The sequence below is a fragment of the Aotus nancymaae genome, unplaced genomic scaffold (assembly GCF_030222135.1).
Source record: "Aotus nancymaae isolate 86718 unplaced genomic scaffold, 86718_ANA_hifiasm-v0.15.2.pri h1tg000006l, whole genome shotgun sequence".
Taxonomy (NCBI): domain Eukaryota; kingdom Metazoa; phylum Chordata; class Mammalia; order Primates; family Aotidae; genus Aotus; species Aotus nancymaae.
In genome coordinates, this window is record NW_026988417.1 from 62,481,657 (window position 1) to 62,506,612 (window position 24,956).

At 34.2% G+C, this 24,956-nt stretch overlaps 1 protein-coding gene and 1 pseudogene across 3 annotated transcripts in view; both read right to left on the reverse strand.

Moving 5' to 3' along the window:
- Positions 1-920: 920 nt before the first annotated feature.
- LOC135270969 (MICOS complex subunit MIC26-like) lies at positions 921-13,865 on the reverse strand (annotated as a pseudogene).
- A 1,436-nt stretch (positions 13,866-15,301) lies between these two features.
- Positions 15,302-24,956, reverse strand: part of YTHDC1 (YTH N6-methyladenosine RNA binding protein C1) — a 35,809-nt gene continuing 26,154 nt past the window's right edge. For 2 of the 3 annotated variants that reach the window (XM_012473421.2, XM_012473419.2), the window contains 7 exons: positions 24,460-24,626; positions 21,832-21,914; positions 20,558-20,594; positions 20,422-20,461; positions 20,253-20,315; positions 18,333-18,467; positions 15,302-16,296 (listed from right to left, as the gene is read on the reverse strand). In XM_012473421.2, the coding sequence (XP_012328844.1) occupies positions 16,072-16,296; positions 18,333-18,467; positions 20,253-20,315; positions 20,422-20,461; positions 20,558-20,594; positions 21,832-21,914; positions 24,460-24,626 (750 nt within the window). In that variant the 3' untranslated portion in view covers positions 15,302-16,071. Of the gene's footprint in view, positions 16,297-18,332; positions 18,468-20,252; positions 20,316-20,421; positions 20,486-20,557; positions 20,595-21,831; positions 21,915-24,459; positions 24,627-24,956 lie in introns of all 3 variants that reach the window. The other variant, XM_012473418.2, reaches the window with a different exon arrangement.

Here is a 24,956-nt window from a genome sequence, read left to right on the forward strand (position 1 = left end):
TTGTACCAGTATCGTTCTCTTTTAGTTGCTGTAGCCTTGTAGTATAGTTTTAGGCAGGTAGTGTGATGCCTCCGGCTTTATTCTTTTTGCCTAGGATTGCTTTGGCTATTTGGGCTTTTTGTTGTTCCAAATTAATATTAGAATGATTTTTTTCTAATTCTGTGAAAAATGTCATTGGTACTTTGATAGGAAGAGTGTGGAATCTGTAAATTGTTTTGGGCAATATGACAATTTTAACAATATTTATTTTTCCTATCCATGAGCATGGAATGTTTTTCCATTTGTTTGTGACACATCTAATTGGAAACACATCTTAAGTATTTCCTGAACTGAAACACTTAATATTTTATAAATGACAATACTCCCCCAAATAATATATAAATTCAATGTAATCCTTATAAAAACCATAGCTGACTTCATAGCATACATTGACAAGATGATCCTAAAATTCATATTAGATACTTAAGGGACCTAGAAACAGCAAAATAATCTTAAAAAGAACAAAGTTGTGGTACTTATATGTCCTGATTTTGAAGCCAACTGTAAATCTACAGTAATAAAGAAAATGCAGCATAGGCATACAGATAGACATATATAGGTTGGTGGAATAGGTTTTTGAATCTTAAAATATACCATATGTTAATAGTCAGTTGATATTTGACAAGAGTGACAAAACAGTTCAATAGGGAAAGAGCCTAGTAAACAAATGTTGTTTGTTTTGACAACTAATAACAAGTGTTGTCAAGGATGCAGAGGAATTGGAACCCTCATATATTGCTAATGAGACTGGAAAATGATATGGCCACTTTGGAAAACAGTCTAATAATTCTTCAAAAGTTAAAAAAAAAGCTAACATGTGACCCAGCAATTCCATCTCTATGTATATACCCAAGGGAAATGAAAATATATCTACACAAAACTTGTACATAAATTTTAATAAATAACATTATTCATGATAGCCAAAAATTGGAAAAAACTCAAATGTTCATTAACTGGTGAATAATAAACAAAATGTAGTATATCCATACTACACAACATTATTTCAAAATAAACATGAATGAAATCTTGATACTTTAAATAACATGAATGAGTCTTTAAAATATTATTAAAAGTGAAAACCAACCACAAAAGACCATATATTATATGATTCCATTATTATGAAATATCCAGAAAAGTAAAACCCATAGAGACAGATAGTAGATTAGTGTCTGGTTGCCTAGGACTCTAGAGATGCAGAAATTGCACAGGGTGGGGTTGACAGCTAATAATAAAGTACTTCTTTTTGGGAGACTAACCTATTCTAAAATTATTTTCTGATTTCACAAGTCTGTTAATATACAATGAAACATTCAATTGTACACTGATATGGTTTGGCTGTGTCCTACCCAAATCTCACCTTGAATTGTAGTAATCCCCACATTTCAAGGGTGGGGCCAGGTGGAGATAATTGAATCATGGGGGTGCTTTCCTCCATACTGTTCTTGTGGTAATGAATAAGTCTCACGAGATCCAATGGTTTTATAAGTGGGAGTTCCCCTGCACAGGCTCTCTCTCTTGCCCGTTGCCATGGTTATGAGGCCTCCCCAGCCATGTGAAACTGTGAGTCAATTAAACCTCTTTCCTTTATAAATTACCCTGTCTTGGGTATGTCTTTACTAGCAGCTTGATAACAGACTAATACATACATATTAGATTGATGAATTACATAGTTTGTGAATTATATGTCAAAAAGTTATGACTAAAGTATTCTTATAAAAACACTCTAAAAAATGCTGATTCATCCACATAATTATTTTATCTCTAGTTCTGTGTCAAGGAGATGGAAGACAAAAGAGCCTCTCTCTTGCCACTACTTTTGGCAATATTCTAAAATATATTACATAAAAGAGATGACTTGCTTATTCAAAATCATTGATCTTAGCTGGATGAAAGAACTTAAAAATGCAAAAGAAACATTAAATACATTTGTATAAGCACAGGGCCATCTACCTTTTGTTTTTCTACTTGCCATTGACATGTTCAGACTACTTCTATAATATATTTACTTTGAGGTGTAAAAGTTATATTTTAACTTCCAGATTGATTTATTCTTCCATAAAAACAAAACATAAGAATGGCAGAGGGAACAACAATTTAAAAAGAGGCATTGTATTTCATCAAGATGGCTATGAAATGGAATTCAGTCCTTCTGCTGATACAACTGGGCGATTACTTTAGCTCTGGGAGTTGTGGAAAGGTGCTGGTGTGACCCATGGAATACAGTCATTGGATGAACATAAAGAGAATCCTGGATAAACTTGTGCAGAGAGGTTATGAAGTGACTGTTCTAACACTGTCAGCTCCCATTCTTGTTGACTCCAACATATCGTTTATTACTACATTTGAGGTTTATTCTACATCTGTAACTAAAGATGATTTTGCAGTTTTTTTTCCACACAACAGATTACTAAATGAATACATGATCTTCCAAAATACATATTTTGAACATATTTTTTCACTAATGTAAGAACTTCTTTGGGAATATTCTGATTATACTGAAAAGTTCAGTAAAGATGTAGTTTTGAACAAGAAACTTATGACAAATCTACAAGAATCAAGGTCTGATGTTGTTCATGCAAATGCCATTGGTCCCCGTGGAAAGCTACTGGCTGAGCTATTAAAAATATCCTTTGTGTAGTTTTCACTTCTGTCCTGGCTACACATTTGAGAATTATAGTGGAAGATTTCTATTTACACCTTCCTATGTAGCTGTTATTCTGTCAGAATTAAGTGGTTTGATGACATTCATGGAGAAAGTAAGAAATCTTATATATGTGCTTTATTTTGACTTTTGCTTCCAAACATTTGATATGAAGAAGTGAGACCAGTTTTACAGTGAAGTTCTAGGTAAGTCATGTTTTTAATTTGTGGTTAAGTCCTAACTTTCCCTATGCCATTAAAGGTGAATTTCTAGGAATATAAAATCAGAGGGGTGTGTTTTTTGTAAATGAAATGACAAAATGAAAATATAAGATGATCAATCAGTCTCACAAATACTATGGAAAGGCTGACATTATAGGGTAAGTTAGAATTCTGGGACCATCAGTTGTACAGGACACTCCAGTAAGTCATAATACTGCAAATTCAACCACCGAGTATTTCTCTAAGCAATTACATATCCATTTTGCAATGGATATTGTAAAATGCTTTTATTTTGTCCTTAAAATAGTCATTAGAAATTTCAATAAATGTCTTGGTGAGGGCAGACATGTAGATTACATATACTTTTCTACAACTATTTATATTGCATTAGGACATTGTTTCCCCTATGTAATTTAGTTTTCTAATTTAGAAAATTAAAATATTTTTCTATATTATTATGATGATGAGGATTCTTTCACATTTGAGTAAATAGTGTCTCTGTCCCAAACGCAAAAAGCTATAATTTGAGGTTTCTCAGACTTTCGTATTTCCTCAACAACTGCTTACAAATAATACATTTTAAGGGCTAAAATCTTGTTGAAGAGAGTGAACATATAATTATTAGTTTATATTTTAAAAACTGTCTTTCCATGAAAGAAAAAATGAACCTAAATAAGGCTGAGCACAAATAACTATTTTAATAATTTGTAAAAATTTTCCAGTGGTTACTTTCAATATTAATAAACTAATATTAGTCACCTAATATGAATCAAATGCAGTAGTAGTTACTATAAACCTTAAAACCTTGCAATTCATTTGGAGAATCAAAGATTAAGGAAATAGCTTCCTAATTGTAGAAACTAGACTGAATACTGTTGAAAAAGTCTATGGTTATTGTAGGATTGACTGATGGTGGACTACAAAGAGTTTTTTAATTTATAATGGTTACTTTTGTACTTTTAGAGAGAAAAAAAATCTATGTTTAATTCTATGGTGACTCATTTTAATAATCATTCATTATTATGGATATACTGATGTGACATTAGAGTCTACCCACACATTTTATTTACATATGTAGGAACAACATCTATAAAACATATACATTATGTATAAATTTGCATATTTATATTTGCTTTAACAAGACACAAACATTTTTGTCTACATTAATTCAAATAATTTTAGAAAATTGCCTGGCATATTCACATGACAATTTTATTTTCTTCAGGAAAATGCACTACAATTATCAGAGACAGTGGGAAAAGCTGAAATGTGGCTCATTCAAACCTATTGGGATTTGGAGTTTCCTCGCTCACTCTTATTTAATTTTGAATTTGTTGTAGGACTCTACTGCAAACCTGTCAACCCCTGCCTAAGGTAAACCTATTCCTAATTGTTTTATTCTGTTTGCTTTGCATTTCAGGGGGAATGACTGTATTCTTCATTCCGAGTGTTTGTCTCATAGTGAGATAGATATGGAAAATGGGGAAAGTGACCTGTGAATTAGAAAATGATATATTTCTTTTCTGTACTATCACAAGTATGTGAATTTCATTATCATTACAAAATAACATGAGATACCTGGGAGACTTTGAGAATATAGCCAGTCAAATGAAGCTCTTATTATTCCACACATAAGAATCAATTATTCATTTAAAGAATATTTATAGTGACTAAAATATACTGGAAGTGTCAGATTTGCAAAGAAACAAAGTAGACACAGTTTCTGCCCCCATACATTTTATCTTCTACTTTGAAAGGTAAAATATAAGCAAGTAATAAAAAAAATCGTGTGAAAAGTGTCATCTTAAGGAAAGACCACAATGCTAACGAAACATTTAGAGGAGATTACAGAAAGTATCTCTGAGCCATTAATAATTAAGGTGAGCCCGAACAAGATGCAGGGACAGGTGAAGGGATGAGAGGGAGAGGAAGAAACATAAAGAAAAGCAGGTAGAGAAGTAGGGACAGTTCCCAAAGATCCTAAGTTTAGTTCTGCAGGAAAAGGCTAAGTAACGAAGCAGATGATGCTAGTGAGGTAGGGTAGAGCCAGATAACTATAGGAGTTTGAGCATATGTTAAGGGCATGGGGGAGATAGTGAAAGAGTTAAACAAAAAAGAGATATTATCTTCCTCCCATATGGTGGGAGCTCCATCCGGGATTTCCCCTCTGGAATCCCCTTCCATACTCTTAGTGGAAGCCTTTCTCTTCTCCTTTCCTTCTCTTTTCTCTACCTAAATAAAATCACCTTTCTGAAGAAAAAAAAAAGAGAGAGATATTATGCGATTTCCTTTTAAAAGAAAATCTCAAGGTTTAGTCACTGAGTTGATTTTAGAAGGGCAAGACTATAGAAAGGGGAGTCATTTTAAAGGGAACTTTGTAAGAATGTTCTTACAAGAGTTCAGGCAACAGATGACAGACAACTAGACTAGAGTGCTCACAGAGGCCAGGCGCAGGGGCTCATGTCTATAATTCCAGCACTTTGAGAGGGGGAGGCAGGAGACAGACTTGAGCCCAGGAGTTTGGGTCCATCATGGGCAAAAAAGTGAGGCCTTGTTTCTGCAAAAAATATTTAAAAGCTAGCTGGGTATGATGGCACATGCCTGTGGTCCCAGCCATATGGGAGGCTGTGGTAGGAGAATCACTTGAGCCCAGGAGATAAAGGCTACAGTGAGTTGTAATCATGCCACTGTGTCCCAGCCTGGGCAACAAACAAAGACACTATCTAAAAAAAAAAAAAAAAAAAGAATGTTCATAGAGATGACTATGTATACTCATACAATAATAGGCCAACCTCATATTGTGTTCTGTGTGTGGAAAAAAATAGTTAATATAGATAAAACACTTGAAATAACTCTGGTACGAAGTGATCCAGAGTAATATTGACTCATCATTATTGCTGTTTTGTTTATATTACTAATACTACCAATTTGTGCTAGCCACTTTAGATATTATTCCTCATTTTATAGAAACTGGTCTTCTAACAGATTAACATTGTATTTTCAACCAAAGTCACAGAGAACAGATATCCTGTGGATTGGTTTAAAAGTTGATGCCTGGATCAGATGAGCAAGTGGAAATGCTAAAATTTTATTGTAAGGGTTGAGGCTTTTCACCTGTATTCTAGTTTAATAGAAACACTATTCCTCAACAATATAAGTATATGACCTCAACTATATTTTCAGACAAACCCAACATTTAATTTCTTTAATTTTTTAACTTGGGTTTTAATTAGGTACACAAATAGCAACACGAGAACAAAGCGCTCTAAGGCTTGTACATTATCTCTAGGTGAAAAGATTTTCAGATTAGTTTGCTTGTAGGATGGGATCACCCAAGATAACAGAGGCCTGGTCTAGTTTTTCCTGAAGAAGAAAGCCATTTTAATACATTCAATACTGACTTCTCCTTCATTTTTCTCTAGAAATACTGATTTATTGTATGGAGTTTCCAGTGTTTACCAATAACTGATTAAGATGGGCAGAGCATGGAGTTTTCTACTTAGTTCCAGGTGAATTCTTCACATTTCCTGGCTTTTAAAAGTTCTCCTTCCACAAATCTTCTATTACGTACCCACGTAAACCCCAGTCGTATAATTTCTCCCCTCTGACCTTGGCAAACATGATGGCTTGTTGTAGGTAACAGATGGAGGCAGCTAATCCCACACCAGGCGGAGACACTAGCTTCTTTATTTTTGAACCTCTAGCCAAAAGGAGTCCAATAAGGCCAGCAAAACCAATAATGCTGTCTTGGAAAAAATCCGGGAAGTCCATTTTGGAGTTATTCACAGCTGTCTATCCCACATTGAACCAAATTTTGCATCTTAGGCTTAGTTTGGGAGTAGTTCCCTGACACGAACTTCTATGTGGCTCACACTAGGTAGTGTCAGAACTGCGAGATGCCTTCTTCAAGTTTGCTCTTTGACTCCTCTACACACTTCAATTGACCCTCGGGAACTGAATAGAGTGAAAGCTCATTAACCCTCACGGGATTTTGGCGAGATGAGTCCTTTTTTGGTGCTGCATAGATTTTGAAGGTGAACAAGTGGAGGATGGTTGGCCTCATGGACCTTTGAATTACCTTGAACATTTTGCTGGCTGCAATGACTCCTGCAGGATTTACTTTCTTCTATTCCAGTATTTAAACCTATTCTTACTTGAGATCCCAAACTTTACATTTTAGAGAATACAATGGTGGTTTACCTTCTTAGAGGAGGTGTTTTCTGCCTTATTCCAAGACTTCAGTAAAGCTCATTTGGGGAACATGGGTCTTGCTATGTCATAGTTACTTGATAGAGAAGCATAGAAAAATATACACGGCCTAGAGACTAAATAATTTCTAACACTTTTATCAGTTCTGTCAGCATATAGGATGATATTCCTTATGAAGGAACACAAGAATCAACATATTCTAACTTAATATCATACTTTTAAAATGTAAGCAGAAAGGAAGCATTCTTTATGTACTATATGATCTCTTAAGATATTATTTTTGTCTGTGTTCTTATTGACAGCAATATAAAACTGAAATCTTATTCAAGTGTTAAGACTCATGTCCATTTTGACTGCAAATTGTTTAGGCTGTATATGGTAACTTTCACAAGGTAAAATGCTGAGACAAGTTTGGTAGAATTTCTAACCAGTTAATCCCTGTTCTTGAAAAACTTCTTCATGCATATAAAGGGAAAGTGATAATGTTGGTAACGGGCAGTGAGGGGCGGGTGGCGAGGGGCGGGAGAGGAGGAGGAGAAGGAAGACACAGAGAAAGGTAATAACAGTATAATGGCAATCATTAAGCAATATTAGCTGTTGTTACCAATTTGGCAAAAACAAGATTTGAATCAATGTCATAAAACTTGTCCTTTCATTCTTTGTATGTGAAAAAATAAATTTTATTGTGTTTATTTGAGGTAAAATGTGATGTTATGGATACATATACATTATCCTAAAATGGTTACTACAGTGAAGCAGGTTAATGTATCTATTGTCTCATATTGTTACTTTTTGGTGTGACAAGAGCTGCTAAAATCTACTTATTTAATAAAAATCACTAATATAATACAACTTTATTAACTATAGTCCTCATGTTGTACAGTAGATCTCTAAACTTGCTCATTCTACATATCTGCTAATTTGTATACTTTGACCTACATCTTCCCATTTCCTCTTCCTACCCACCACCCCTGCTCGTGGCAACCACTGTTTTGTTCTCTGTGTATTTGAGATCTTTTTAAAAATATATATTCCACATGAAAGTGAAATCATGCAATATTTTTGTTTCTATCTCTGGCTTATTTATCTTAGCATAAAGTCCTCTGTGTCTATCCATGTGGTGGCAAATGGTAGCATTTCCATCTTTTTTATTTTTATTTTTATTTTTTTAGACAGAGTCTCACTCTGTCTCCAGGCTGGAGTGCAGTGGCGCAATCTCGGCTCACTGCAAACTTCAACTCCCTGGTTCAAGTGATTTTCCTGCCTCAGCCTCCAGAGTACCTGGGTGACACGTGCCACCACTCCCAGCTAATTTTTTTTGGTATTTTTAGTAGAGATGGGGTTTCACCGTGTTGGCCAGGATGGTCTTGATCTCCTGATCTTGTGATCCGCCTGCCTTGGCCTCCCAAAGTGCTGGGATTACAGGCATCAGCCACTGCGCCTGGTGCATTTCCATATATTTAAAGGCTGAATAATATCTCTTTCTCACACACACACACACACACACACACACACACATCCACTCATCTGTCAATGGACACAGATTGTTTCCGTATCTTGGCTATTGTGAATTTTGTTGCAATGAACATGGGAGTGCAGATATCTTTACAAAGTGGTGATTATCATTTCCTTTTGTTAATTTATACCCATAAGAGAGATTGCTAGGTCATATGGTAGTTCTATTTTTAATTTCTTTAGGAACCTCCATACTGTTTCTCATAATGAGTGCACCATTCTGCACTCTTACCAATACTGAATTAGGGTTCACTATTTTCTCCACACTCTCACCAGCATTTTTCGTCTCTTGCATTTTTGGTAGCAGCTATTCTTATGAATGTGAGATGATATCTCATAGTGGTTTCATTTTTATTTCCCTGATGATTAGTGATGTTGAGCACTTTTTAATATGCCTATTGGCTATTTTTGTTTTCTTTAGAGAAATTTCTGGTCAGGTCCTTGCCTATTTTTTAATAGGGTTATTCATTTTTTTGGTATTGAGTTGTAAGAGTTCTTTATAAATCTTGGGTATTAACCCCTTATCAGATATGTTATTTGCAAATATTTTCCCAATTTTGTTGTTTCCTTTGCTGTGAAGAGCATTTTAGTTTGATGTAATCCCATTTATATATTTTGCTTTTGCAATCTGAACTATTAGTATGATATCCAAAAAATCACTGCCAAGGCCATTGTTGAAGAGATTTTTCCTTATGTTTACTTATAGGAACTTTTTGGTTTCAGGTCTTACATTTAGGTGTTTTATCCATTTTGAGTTGATTTTTGCCCTGTATCTCACATGTATAGTGTGAGATAAGGGTTCATTTTCCTTTCTTTTGCAGGTGGAAATACAGTTTTCCCAGCACCATTTATTGGAGACTATACTTTCACCTTTTTGTTCACTTGGTGCCCTGGTCAAAATTTAGTTGACTATATATGTTTGCATTTATTTCTGTGCTCTCTATTCTCTTCCATTAGTCCATGTTTCTGTTTTTTACCAGTATAATTCTGTTTATTATACCTTTGTAACATAATTTTAAATCAGGAAGTATGATGCCCCCAACTTTATCTTTCTCAGTATTGCTTTAGCTGTTCAGTTTGTGTGTGTGTATCTGTGTGTGTGTGGTTCTGTACAAATTTTAGGATTTTTTTTCTATTTCTGTAAAAAATGCCATTAAACTTTTGGTACAAATAGTGTTGAATTCATGTATTGCATTGTGTAGTGTAAACATTTTTATAATATTAATCCCATTAATAAATAACAGATATCATTCCATTTATTTGTGTATTCTTCAATTCCTTTCATCTGTATGTAATAGTTTTCATTGTACAAGTCTTTTACTTCCTTGGTTAAATGTATTCTTTTGTTTTTGTGTGTGCTATTATAAATGGGATTGTTTTCTTGATTACTTTTTTTTAGCTAGGTGATTATTTGTCTATAGAAATATTACTTTTGTTTCTGTGTTCATTTGGTACACTGCAACTTTTCTGATTTACTCCAACAGTGTTTTTTAAGCATCTTTAAGGGTTTTGAACATATAGAATCATATCATCTGCAAACAAGAATAGTTTTACTTCTTATTTAGATGCCTTTTATTTGTTTAACTTATTTAATTGCTCTGGCTAATACTTGTTAAATAGAAGTGATTAGAGTGAGAATTCTCACTTTATACCAGATCTTACTGGAAAAGCTTTCAGTCATTCCCCATTGATTATAATGGGAAGGTTTTATTTTTCTAGGAATTTATCTATTTTTTTCTAGATTTTCCAATTTGTTTTACATAATTATTTGTAATTGGCCCTTATAATACATTTTACTTCTGAGGCATCTGGTGTTATGTCTCCATTTTCATGTTTATTCATTTGAGTCTTCCCTCTTTTTGTCAAAGTCTAGCTAGTGTTTTGCCAATCTTATTTTTTCAAAGATTTTTTTTTTTTTTGCTTTTATTCTGATTTGTGTTACTTTCCTCCTTTTGCTAACTTTGGCTTTAGTTCTTTTTCTAGCTCTTTAAGGCATAATGTGCTATGTGCACTAGAAAAAAATGCATATTCTGCTGCTCTTGGATGTAAAGTTCGATGTCTGTCAGGTCCATTTAGTATAGACTGCAGTTCAAATCCAGTATTTGCTTAGTTTTCTGTTTGGTTGAACTATTCAGTGTTTAATGTAGGGTACTAAGGTGAAAAGAAATGTATATTCTGCCGCTCTTGGTTGGAAAGTTCTACGTCTCTCAGGTCCATTTGGTGTTGACTGTAGTTCAAATCCAGTATTTGCTTAGTTTTCTGTTTGGTTGAGCGCTTCAGTGTTTAATGTGGGGTACTAAAGTCGCCTACTATTGTATTGGTATTTTTTTTTCCTTCATGTACATTGTACATTTTTATTTATTTATTTTTTTTGAGATGAAGTCTTATTGTCACCCAGGCTGGAGTGCAATGGCAAGATCTCAGATCACTGCAACCTCCACCTCCCAGGTTCAAGCGATTCTCCTGCCTCAGCCTCCTGAGTAGTTGGGATTATAGGTGCTCACCACCATGCCCAGCTAATTTTTGTATTTTTAGCGGGGTTTCACCATGTTGGTCAGGCTGGTCTTGAACTCCTTACCTCAGGTGATCCACCTGCCTCGGCCCCCCAAAGTGCTGGGATTACAGGTGTGAGCTACTGCCCCTGGCCAATACTTTCTCTATATATTTAGATGCTCTGTTGTTAGGTATATATTGTTATGTCATCTTGATGAACTGGCCCCTTTATCATTAACGACCATCTTTGGTTTTGTAAGTTTTTACCTTGAAGTTTCTTTTATCTCATGTATATTATGCTACCCCTGCTCTCTTTTGGTTACTACTTGTATGGAATATCTTTTTCCATTCCTTTACTTTCAACCTTTGTGTGTTCTGGAAGCTGAAGTGGGTCTCTTGTAGGCAGCACATTGTTGTATTGTTTTTTAATGCATTCAACCACTGTTTATTGGATAATTTAATTCATTTATAATCAGTTATCATTGATAGGTAAAGATTTATTTTGTCATTTTAAAATTATTTTGTAGTTGTAGATTCTTTGTTCATTTCTTTCTTTCTTGTTAACTTTGTGATATGGTAATTTTCTATAGTACTAAGCTTTGTTCTTTATCATTCTTGTGTATCTGTTGTAATTTTTTGCTTTGTCATTACCATGGGCTTACATAAAACCTGTTATAGTTGTAATACACTATTTTAAGCTAGTAACAACCTAACATACATCATATATAATTATTATAGATTTTTACCCTCTTCCCAACAATTTATATTTTTTGTTGCCGTAACTTTTTTTTTTTGAGACAAAGTGTTGCTGTGTCACCCAGGCTGGAGAGGAATGGCACAATCTCAGCTCACTGCAACATCTGCCTCCCAGGTTCAAGCGATTCTCCTGCCTCAGCCTCGCGAGTAACTGAGATTATAGGCATGCGCCACCATGTCTCGCTAATTTTTGTATTTTTAGTAGAGGAGGGGTGTCATCACTGTTGGCCAGGCTGGTCTTGAATGCCTGACCTTAGGTGATCCACCTGCCATGGCCGCCCAAAGTGCTAGATTAATAGGTGTGAGCTGCCGTACCCAGCCTTACATTTTTTATATTATATATTCCTTAACTTTTCAGAGCTGTTATTTTTGACTATAAATCTTTCAAATCTCTAGTATAAAGGTTAAAAGTGAAAACTGTTAATAGTCAATAGTCTAAGACATATAGTCAATAGTATTTGATATTAGTATTTAATACAATAGTCAATAATCCATATTTAAGACATAGAAGAATCTGAAAGGGAAAACAAGTGTAAGATTTAGAAACAAGAGAACCCCCACCCCCAAAAAATTAGAGATTGAATGACCCATATGATTGATAGATAACAGAATACTACGCATGGATTGCTTATGCTCTTAGGATTCCTATTCCTACTAAGGAAACTGAAGACTATAAACTTGAGCCTGTTCTTTCCTGTGTGCCTCAGTTTTAATGTGTTTCAAAGTGCATTTGGAATGTTTCCTATCCAAATAAAGTCTTACACATCAGGATAAAATTATCCATGTGTGTCACAGTCACCCTTACAGTAAGTCAAGAAACTCTAGCTTGGTCAGTTAAATGCTGGCAACAATTCCTTCTTTTTTTCCAATTCCATACCCGACATGACCAAAGGTTTAACATTGTATGACAGGATATATGTGGCCCTCAGAATGACCATGGCATTCTACAGCAGAATCTATGCAGAGATATACAAGAACTAGAAGGCAAACCTGTGATGACAAAATACTCTGAAAAGTCAGACCCATTCAGGTGTTAAAACTTCTATGAAATCATGATAATAGACATCTGTTACATTTTGTCTGTCCATGTCTTTCAGAAACTGTCCTTCGAGATGCAGTCCTCATAGAGGTGACCATAACATCTTGCCTCCCATGCTGGGAGTCAAAGAACCCCATTTCCCTGCACATACAGATTGGATCAGGGCTGGCTCCAGAGCCAACATGGCTATTCAGTCCTTCTGGGGAACTGATACGGACATTGGGAGGAAAAGTCTCCTTCTACCACTGAAACTACATGGACAATGGAAGCTTGGAGATAATGGCTATTTTCTGAAAAAGTAGACCATGTTTGAGAAAAAGCCATTATAGAGGAAATCAAATCTAAAAATTACATGCTTGAATTCTCACTCCTTCAAACTATTACTCTAGCCAATAAAATAATTGACTGGATTTCTAAATTCTGAATAACTGAATTTTTTCACCTGAGCACATCATACTTATGGAGACTTTCAGAATCACAGTACTGTAGAGTACATGAAAGAAACCAAGTCTCTCATAAAAATGCTGTCATAAATGTCTACAAATATTAAATTAAAAATTCTGATTTTATATACTCTTCTGTACAGAAAAAAATATATTGCATTTTTTTATACAATGTTCCTGTCAGTTTATTTAAAAAAATCAGAAAAGGAGAAAACAGTGAGGATTATGTGAGCCAACAAGAGGTTTTAGAATAATGCCAGATACTTGGTAAAAATGTTAGCTTTTTAAAATAAGATTCAATACTAAACTCTTTAACACCCAACACACAAAGCATGACTTAACATCTACTTTCGAAAAATCCTGTGCTTAAAATTAAGCCTGGAGAAAATGTTAATGTTTAAAAATCTGAGGCCAGATGCAGTGGCTCACACCTGTAATTCTAGCACTTTGGGAGGCCAAGGCAGGCAGATCACTTGAGACTGAGTTTGAGACCAGCTTGGCCAACATAGTGAAACCTCCTCTACTAAAATTCCAAAAATTAGCTGGGTGTGGTGGTGCGTGCCTGTAGTCCCAGTCACTCGGGAGGCTGAGGCAGGAGAATCACTTGAACCTGGGAGGCAGAGGTTGCAGTGAGCTGAGATTGTGCCACTGCACTCCACCCTGGGCGATGGGGTAAGACTCCATCTCAAAGAAGAAGAAGAAAAAACCTCAATATAAGCCAGTACCATCAATTCAGACATTAATTTATATGCTATTTTAGTGATGAGGTGGCTTCTTTAGAAACACCAAATTAAATAAAAACATGGATAAAATCTTGGCCCATCAATTACTACCTTTTTAATCTTGGGCAAGTTTACGAGCCTCTCTGAGCCCATTTAAATGAGTCTCTTTCTAAAAGCACCAAGTGTCTGTTGCATACAAGGTGCTCAGTATTATTTATAACTTACTATTATTTCAGGAAAATACCTTTAATAGCACCAACCAGTTTTGTGTAACTGGCTACAGAAATTCCTAAAAAACTGCAGATAATCATCTTGTCTAGTTTACTGAAGAATACAAACATAATGCCAGTGAAGTGACTTACCATATATCACCAACTGGTTTAATTAAAGGCAAGGCATAAAGTAGAACTCAGGTTTCCTAAAAGGTTATTTTTTCCTCTCTATCACAATGTAGATTTAAAACAAATCCTTAGGCTTTAGTTTTGTTGTTGGTAAAGAAAACTACTGTGAATGTAGGGGAAGATACTCTGCATGCTACTATGGAAATGAATGCAATAAAACTACAGTTTTAAATATCCTGTAAGAGTAAAGTGCCCATGTTCTTCTTCAGGCCAATATAGATTAAATGTAAAACTATGGCGATTTGTTACACAAACTAAGTTTGATACTATAAAAAAAATTAGTCAAACATTCAAATTTTCCTAATGTTTATAAAGGCCAAATTCCAAAGGCCAAAACTCCAGGTATAACTCAAGAAAATTAAAATTCAAAAAAAATTTTCATTGTTTTCTGGAGCAGTTCTATTTCTGTGTTTCAGCTGGTTACCACTGGGAGAGCTGGACAGTTAACTTAAAATACAGAACTAATGTTAAGAGAGTTAAAAGTCCATTTATGAAGTAAAGTAGAAAGCATGTACAAAGTAGTTTCATTTACCGAAGACTGAAACAACAAATAGAAAACCTAAATAAACGATTCTGTAGTCAGAGTATGCTCAAAAATGTTATCAGGTGTATAAATACTTAGCCAAAATACTAACATAACTCTGTGTATCTTATATTAGAAAGAGAAGCAGCTTTTAATTACTCCTAGGTCAATCATTTCTGCTAAAATGTGCCTCAAAAAAAGCAAATGTGGTTCCTAAAATCCCTAAACAAAAAGCATTCTTTTATGTCTATTATTGCGTAATAAAAGTTGCAATTAGATAAGAAAAAAAATACAGAAGATAAGTGTCAATCTTTACCAATTTATTTTATACAAAACAGTAGCAATGTCGAATATGGGAATCATCTTCCGCTGCCACGCACGCAAGTTGTGAACATTCCAAGCCAATGTATACAGTTTGGAGAGGAAGGCTAAACAATATCATCAACCACGCTACTGAACATAGGAATTTTTCATTTAAAAAGATTAAAAATTAGATACCAATGTCTTCTTAATATTGCTCTCATCATTGAAGACTGAAGAAAAATAAAAAGTGACTTTATAAGTTTAAAAAAAAAAAGAGGCAAAGGGGAAAAAAACCAAGAGGCTGCTACAACACTGCCATACAAACCATCATACTTCAATATTTGCATACTTGATAGCAGCATTATTTTTACTGAACCGTGTGCAACTACATGTAGAAACACATCAAAGTAAAATATCATGGCAGTTATCAATCAAGATTAAAAAAGAAAAAAAAAAAATAACTCTAGGATAAACGCACTATAAGATGAACATTTATGGAGAAAGAATCAATATCTACATTCTTGGACTGTTCCATTCTGCCTCAGCAAGTGTCAATTCAACTGTCAACTGTGCATTTTTGGCGGATTTGAGTATTTCCAGTTCTTATGATACTGCATGCTTGGAACAAAGGGGGGTCATAATAAATCCTTCTACACAATGAACTTTATAGGTAGACAGCTGAAAATAAATTTACTACTTGTAAACACACACAAAAAAAATACAAGATTTTTTGTATCTTTAAACAATCATTGCTTTCAAAAGCGGATTATCTTCGATATCGACCTCTCTCCCCTCGGTCTCTGTCCCGATCACATAATCGCTCTCTTTCTCTTTCTCTATCACGTCCTCTATCTCGCTCTCTGTCTCTTCTGTTATCTCTAGGGCGGTCTCGCTCTCGTTCCCGATCTCTTTCACGGGGTCTACTTCTCCGACCACTGACAACAGCTTGTGTTCGACGAAGGAAATCATCCACCCTCATATCATAATCATGCTAAAAAAGGGACGAAATGTATTAGGTATGTCAAAAATGCAAATAGTGTAAGTGGATCCCTGATTTTTTTAAAAAAAATTTTATGTGAACAATTTAAAAATATATATAAAAAATAAAAAATTCCCTATGAAGTAACTAACTGAGGTTCTTTAGAGAACACTCTAAAGAAATGCATTAATAAATTAATTCCCAGAAAGTAACACGCTGACATGGTTTAGAAAAAGGTTGATGTCTCATTAGACATTTTTCCATTTAACTTTAATGACTTTTCCATCTGATTCCTTCAATAAAATTTAGGCTGAAGAAATTAACTAGTGATGACCTTCAACCATTATTCATATATGCTGCCAATTATGCTAAGTGTCACCAATGTTTTTCTGGAATAGGCCAGTTCTACATGTTTCCTCCAATTCTACCAACTTCAATTTTACAAACTGAACCCCCTCTTAAGGTGAAATCAGAAAGTATTATATACCATATTTTCTTTCAAACTCAATTGTTACAACTACGTGATGTGCAAGTTTGAAAAGATGTGGCTGCTCCTAAACTTGGCCTCTGCTCTAGTTTAAACTTTCTACTCTGAGTTCTCAGCTCACCTTATTGATTTTGGTCCCTTTTCAAAACTTAGCTAAAGTAAGATTCGAAAACAATTTCACATTACCCTTTATATATAATAATATATGATTACATAAGCAAAGAATATGTATACTAACCACAAATCCACTACATAAAGATCCATAAAACAGAACTTGTTAAAAAGGATAAATATAGTTCAGGAAAAAAAAATCTTGGACTTTGTATTTTAAAAGCCACATGATCACTTACAAGAATTTTTAAGACACCATAACCCATCTAGTCAACTAAGATTTCATCATAAAATAGACTGTATTCTTTCTTACATGCCTAACTAAAAACAAACAAATTACTAATTTAAAGTTTGTCAACTGGTTAATTAGTACTCTCAAATTATTTTAAAAGGTCGTGATATGATTTGATTTAGAGAAAATTATTACCTTTATGAGGATAAGGAAGTTACTGACAACACAAAAAAATGTCTCAAAGATAGGGTAGAAAGCTGCTCTGACTCTTACAAATATGCTCACTCTTCATCTTAAGCAGGAAAATAAAAAGGTGTTTATTTGGCCCCATACAAACTCATCACCCTAAGTAAGGAGGGGAAAAAATTCTAACTTGCATATCGTACTTTAACAACAAAACTACTTTCTAAGCCATCAAACGTATATGCATATGAATTATGCTTCCAACACCTGCCAGAGGACAATTCCACTTTTTAAAATAAGAGTACTATTAGTAAAAAATAAGTAAGTAGCATTTAATAAACTCAGCCCCACTATTTAAAAACCCAGAAAATAAAAAAAGATAGAGTCTATCTTTTTTCATTGGTCCTGTTTTGAAGGCATCAAAAAGAGCTTTCACATCAACTTTATCAAATAATTAACAGAACCAATTAATAAAGGACAATTATTCTTCTGCTACGTATCATAACAATCTGGTTATTCTCTGCTAGCATCATCACAATAACCAGAGGTAAAACAATTCATCAGTTACTAGTTTTAACATTTGGTAGAATATAAAAACAAATGACTAAATGAGATTAGAGCTCATCAGCTATCTTAATACACCATCTATCCTACAAAACTTGGATCAGAATTCACAAAAGTTCAGAAATACCTATTAACAATATTAATTACATAGTATAATTAAAATCTGAATATGGAAAGAACACAGTCCAGGTACTATATACCTATGACATTTACCTAAAAGGAGTTATATTTGTAGGAGTTTGCCATAAGCAGTTTGTGATTTGATCAGTAAAAGAAATATATTCTATCTATATAATCCGAAGGGGCATAATCAGGCATTTTTAATAAAAACAAACTGAGAATTACTCCAAAACAGTCTGCAGTAAGAATATGCAACGGTCTGTCATTCACCATACTCTAGTCTCCCCATATCCAAATTACCTACAGAATTCTAAGTAGTTCCCTCACACCTTTGCCTCCTTGTGCACTTACTACTCGTTTATCTCTGTATCTTGCTTCATGTGGTACTGGATGATGTCCTGAGTAAGGGGGATGCGCTTGAGGAGGTGGAGCATGGTGCTGATAATAAGGATGGTGTGGAGGTTGTTCCATTCCTGGATAAGGGGGCTAAAAAAGGAAAACCATTTCCATTAAAAATCTACCAAATACCTTTGTAAACAAGCTATTCTTAGAACCTTTCATCCAAACCACCAATCCCTAACAAATAACTGAATCTGAAATAGAGATGTACTTTGATGGCATTAAAGTGTTTCAAAATATCATTTTTGTTTGTTGAAAATTATACATCATCTAAGATATAACATGTTTATACTCTTCTACTCCTATCATATACATACTAATGGAAATAGCAAACACTTACATGGTGCTTACTGTGAGCCAGGCATTGTTCTAAGCAATTTACTAGTCTCATTTAATTCTCACAGCAACCTTATGAGATAGATACTCTTGTTCCTAGTTTACAAAAGGGTAAACTGAGGCAACAAGGAGTTAAGTAACCTGCTTATAATCACACTACTGCTAAAAGTGGTGAAGCAGGCATACAACATCAGGCATCCTAGTTCTACAACTGGTGAACTGGTTAACTACTTTGTATGTATCTATTCTTAAAAATATCAACAGGCCAAGTATGGTGGCTCACGCCCATATCCTAATGCTTTAGAGGGCTGAAGCAAAAGAATCCCTTAAGCCAGGGGTTGGAGACGAGCCTGGGAAACAGAGTGAGATCCCGTCTCTGTAAAAAAAATTTAGCCAGGCACAGTGGCATGCATCTGTAGTCCCAACTACTCAGGAAGCTGAGGCAGGAGGACCACCACTTGTGCCCAGAAGACTGCAGAGAGCTATGATCACACCATTGCACTCCAGCCTGGGAGTCCAAATGAAACCGTCTCTTAAAAAAAAAAAAAAAAAAAAAAGTCCAGGAGCTAATTAAATTAACTTTTAATGCCATTATGAAATGAATAAAGTGTAAATCAAAGATTATTTTAATAGTTACTATCAGGATCATATATTAAATATTTCCATGTTGAAAATTTCCCAGAATCTAAAGGGAAAAGTGTCATAATCATCTGCATATAATGGTGTAAAACTGTGTACCTTAAAGTGAAACAAAAGTCAGATGAACAGGCCATCTAACATATAGCATTTAAAATAAAGAGATAATATGTGAAGAAACAGTAGAAGTTACTTAAGCTTCCAGGTTTTTATTTCTTGAAAATTAATACTTCGGCTATCTTCAATATCCTAAAATATACTCTAAGAGGAAAATTCAGTTTTCTTAAAGGAAATAATTAAACAGCAGGAATAATCAGGGTTTAATTAATCTTATTTTACAGAGAAAATTAAATTTAGTGAGGCACTATGCTAAACTTCACATATACTTTGTAAATTTATTTTCTTGACAGTGAGACTGACACTACTACATTAAATATTAAGCTATACCAGGACAGTCATGATGTTCGTTTCATTCACCAGGACATAATCAGAACAAGCACAGAACCCTGCACAGAATAAGTACTAAATATTATATTTGATGAGCCAAAGAATCAATGAATACCCATGAAATTTTACAGATGAGGAAAACTAAGAGTTGTATTAAGAAACTGACCCAAGGTCATACAGTTGGGAAGAAAAAGAAATGTATTTGAATCCAAGCAGACCTTTTGCTACTAATCACTACCATAATACACTATTACAGTTCTCAAGCCTGTACTATTATCACAAATAACTTTTAGTCTTTAGTTTGAAAGACAGCATACAATTATTTACTGCCAAAAATCTGTGTTTTAAGTCTCTTTAATGAGTAACTGTAGCAATCATATTCTGACTAAGCGCCCGTAATATTAGAACTGCAAATGAAGTTATATAACTTGTAAAAATAAGAGCAATACAAACCATTCCTTGCCAAGGTGGTGGTGGTCCCATGTTATGAAATTCCCTCACATAATCATTGTAGGACTAAAATGAAAGATGATAATGTCAATATAATCAAAAATTATCACAGAACTGCAAAATAAATCAGAGCCTGATTTTATCTACATTAAAGATAAAATGAAATGCTTACCCCATTTAAAAACACATCTCGGCGAACTCCTGAAAATCGTCTGTTGGGAATAAGATTTGTGAAACTAAATTCAGGTAATTCATAAACTAGTTCCAAGAATGTAATTCAAAGCTAGGCAAGAGTGAACCCGACTTACCTGTCGACTTCCTGGTATCGTGGATCCTTTAAATACCCTGTTCAAACATCAAGCATTTGAGTAAATCAAATTTATATTTTTCTATTTTGGCATTATAATTAAACCTTCCTTACCACTCGTTTCAATTCTCTCCATGAAATATGTACTTTAAGTGATGCTACTACTGTATTATCCCATTTTCAGATTTTCTTCTCAGATTACATGATAATCTAGGAAGTAACTAAATAATTATATTGTAGAATTGTAAACTGCTAGAGAAGCTTTCATATACGTATCTTCTACGTTCACAGTCCAAATCTTGCTAATCAGAAAATTTCTTCATTTTGCATCATAGGGAAGGCAAGGGCATAGGAACTGTCTTGAGCACACTGACAGGACTGACTTCCTTAAAACAAATGTTTACTTTCCACTCTGGGTATATATAGGCCTTACCAAGTAAACCACAGACAAGCTTTTCAAAATGTAAACTTCAAATGGGGGGGAAATTGCAAATGTTGCAAAAATGAAGATGTATACAGTGTAAATGAAAAATCCATAGTGATTAGAAAAAGTCTTTCCCCTGCGTCTTTTAGTAAAAATCCAACAAATTAAAATGTAAAAGCATTTGAGTTGTCATGTTACTAGGGAAAAACTATTTTCACTTTCTACAACAGAATCTCCTATTTTGGAAGAATGAGGCTTATCAAGCCACTTGTTATATAATAATGCTATTATGATCACTAACATCAATCTCCTAACTGCCTAAGTTTCACAAGTGTATCACTGACTCTGTTCTAAATATCTGATATCCTTTCTTGAATATAGTTTGCTCTTTTAAATTCCAGTAAGGGATAAACTGAAAAGCTATATTTACATTACATACTGAATATTTCCCAGTCTCCTCCAAAGACATAAAAAAAAATTATATGAATATATATCACATGAAATGCTAACTACCACAAGGAACAAAAAAACCTGATAGAATGTAGGTTATTGCTTTTCATAACTACATTTAATCTTAAACACATGTGCAGATAAGTTTCCATTTTTGCAAAATTAGCAATTTCAGGTAATTAATAGGGTATGACGAGTTACACTGGAATAGATTAGACAACCTTAACAAAGTTAAGGGAAGAATTACACTAATGACAACTACTAAAATTTTCCCAAGATTTAAGTAGTCAGGTCTTGAATTTTTTTCACTTTTAAAACTGTAGGATTGTGAATTTTGTTTTTTTGTTTTCTTTTTTTCAATAATTTGAAATCAAATATCTGCAGGATTATAAAATATTAACCTGGTCTCTGGTGAAACTCAGGGGGATAGTCAATCCTTGGTTTCTTTCTGCTGTTATGAATATCATAATCTTCTGGTCGACGCCTACACAAATTAGACACATTAGAAATTAAACCAAAAACTGCTGGGAACAAAGAGTAAAGCAAGAGTTTCTGACAGAGATAAGTACAAAGAATAATCCATTATTTACTTTAAATTAACATCTTAATTTTTAGTGAGCAAATTATTTTAAAATTCCTACATTTTGATTCTCAAATTAATTCCTATAAACCAAGCTTTAAATGTACTGCTGGAAGTAGATATCCTCTGCCATCTCATGCTATAATGAGAAAACTGCAGACTAGTGCGATCAAAACATGTAAGTCACATTTTAGTAGTCTAAACAAAAGTAAACAAAGCCATTCTCAAACTAAATACCAGTTTAACAATTAAAACACTTTCCCAAATAAAGTCTCCATTCAGTTGAAAAATAAAAATAGAAAACCTATCATCATTGTACAATATGTAACTCTAAAATCTATATATTTAAAACTTATGTCATTTTAGGTTAAGTCTAAACAAAATTAAGAATTTATTTTTCCTCTTCTTTGCACAAAATTATGATTTTTACATGATCATACAGAAAATTTGATACTTATTAAAAGCAACTTTACATGAAAGTTTTTAAAATCTTAATAGTTTAAAAAACTAATTTTTTAATATTCCTTAATAACATTTAGTTTTTCTTTCTACATTTAATGACATTTAAGAAGTAAGGGAATTTTTTTCCAGAGACAATGCCTCAAAATAAAATTGCTTTTATAAATCGGCAAGTAATGGGTCAGAATTTTAACAGAGTTCATAAAACTAGTTCAAAATATATTCTTTGGAAGGTGAAATTTTACTGACTACAGAGGGCTGTTCTTTACTGTCTTCCATAAATTGGGTTAACTTAACACATCATTAAATACACTTTAATTTACTTAGCAGCTAATAAAGAATTAAACAAAAAAAAAAAGTCCAAAATATTTAGAAAATATATATATCTTTTTACCCTTAAGATCTAATAAAAACTTGTTAACAACCTGGCATTCACTAGTTTTCGGCTATTTGTCTGTGTACCAACTGCTTTCATTAACTTTTTCAACACAAGTTCACTCAAACTGTAAAGTTTTGTGCAATAATCCCAAGCCCCCCAACAGAATAAAAACAGTTGCATCTACAATAAATAATACTAAGAAAATTAAAAGCTGGTTTAAAAAATAAACATACCGCTTTCCTGTAGTTTGGGGAGTGCATTTACGACCGGTATAAAACATGATAGTAACAGTTCATATAGTAGTCCAACTACTGACTTTTAGCTGTAAGCCACATACATAAATGGAGGCCCTGGCAGGCTTGAGAGAAGGTGTAGTGGTGTAATAAGTATAGTTTGCAGTCCATTGCAAAACTGAGGTAAAAACTTCACTTGTATATACTGTATTGCACTGGAAACCTCTTAGCTTAAAACTTCAAAAGACATCTTGGTGCTCAGTCCTTTTAGGCCAAAAATAAGGGGCTCTGCCAGGTTTCCTCCTACCTACTCGACAGTGTCCTTTTTAAGCTCAAAGAAATGGGGACTCTTGTTGGATTATCTGTACCTACCACAGGATGTTTCCACCAAAAGGAAATTTAACCAAAGGTTTCATCCCATCAACCATACATCCAATAGTCTTTAGCAGAATATTTTAGATTTAGCTGTGTGCAAATCTACACAGGGGAAGGTGTTGGGTAGAAGGGCTTAAATCAGTTCTTTGCAAAGACTTCTCCAATTCTGTAACAAGTTAAACCCCCTTTTTCTGGAAAATGCTGTTAAGTTCATAAAGTAGTGATCAATAACCATGGCGATCCTCTAAAAAACACTTTAAGTCCACAGGTACTGCCAGCATCTGGAAAAGTTGTAAACAGACACAGCAACAGCCCTTCTTTTTGGTTTGTTGCCGGGTCTCCCAGGGCCACTTGATCCCCTTTGGAAAGAACCTATTGTTTTCAGAAGATCAGCAAGATGTATGAATTCACTGGGTACATGTTAGAGAATATTTGGCAATAGGATTAACACATCACGGTGATAAAATCTGAAATAGTCCCAATAATGCTCCTCTTGAATATCAAAATAACTTAAAATATTTTATCCTCTAAATGAGGCGTCATCTTCTGAAAAAATATTAGTGATCCTTTATAAAAGTCCCATATCTGATAAGGCTTATCCAGAGACACACCTGAAAGAAAAGGCTTTTTACAAAATGTTAACAATTTTTGCAAATAAAGACTTCCTCCTCTTCCTTTTTAGCCTGTTCTTAGCAACAAATGCCTACCTCATTTCAATTGTATACATTGTATTATCAGAGTATTATCTAATCTGAACTGGCTACCACTGGTTATCAGGTAATTTTTTCTGCATAAGGAAAGATCCCCATTTTCCTCTTGAAAAATGACTGAGACCAAGGTGACCATGTGAAATCCTCAATGAAGCCACAAACTAGTCCATGCAGCTTGATTTGAGGATTTTCTCTTTCTTCTTTACCGCAGGACAAACTTTTGACGAATCATATTCCTCCATCATGTTATTCTGATACATGTGCCTACTATCAGTCCAAAGAACGTTTCTAACCTTCCCACATCCCGGACTGGTTCTCGACGGGATGGACGTCCTCGTGATCTGGGCTGAGAATGCATTCTTCTCTTGTGACGCATTTTATGAATGACCTGATACAAGTCAATACTTTCATCAGGGGGAAATAGAAGACAAAGCTGGGTTCCACATTCAAGTTCAATTTCCTAGAATAGGAAAGTAGCAATTTATAAAACAAAAACAGACCCTTTCAACAGGCTTGTATTTTCCTGATGTAGTAGAACAAAAACTGACTTGGAGGCTTTCTTTCCAAGGCTGATGATCATATGGGATTCGAATAAAACTTCCAGATTTATAAAACATTTCAAAAGTGTTTCGTATATATTTATATGAAGGGTAAAAACTAAAAGTGCAGAATCTCCAAAGTTAAATACATAAATGCAGTTGCTTAAAATTCTGTGACAATCGCCCTCTGAAAAAAAGGGAATATTTCTTTGTGCAAAATACAAAAATATCAGAGCAAATTCATTTATCTT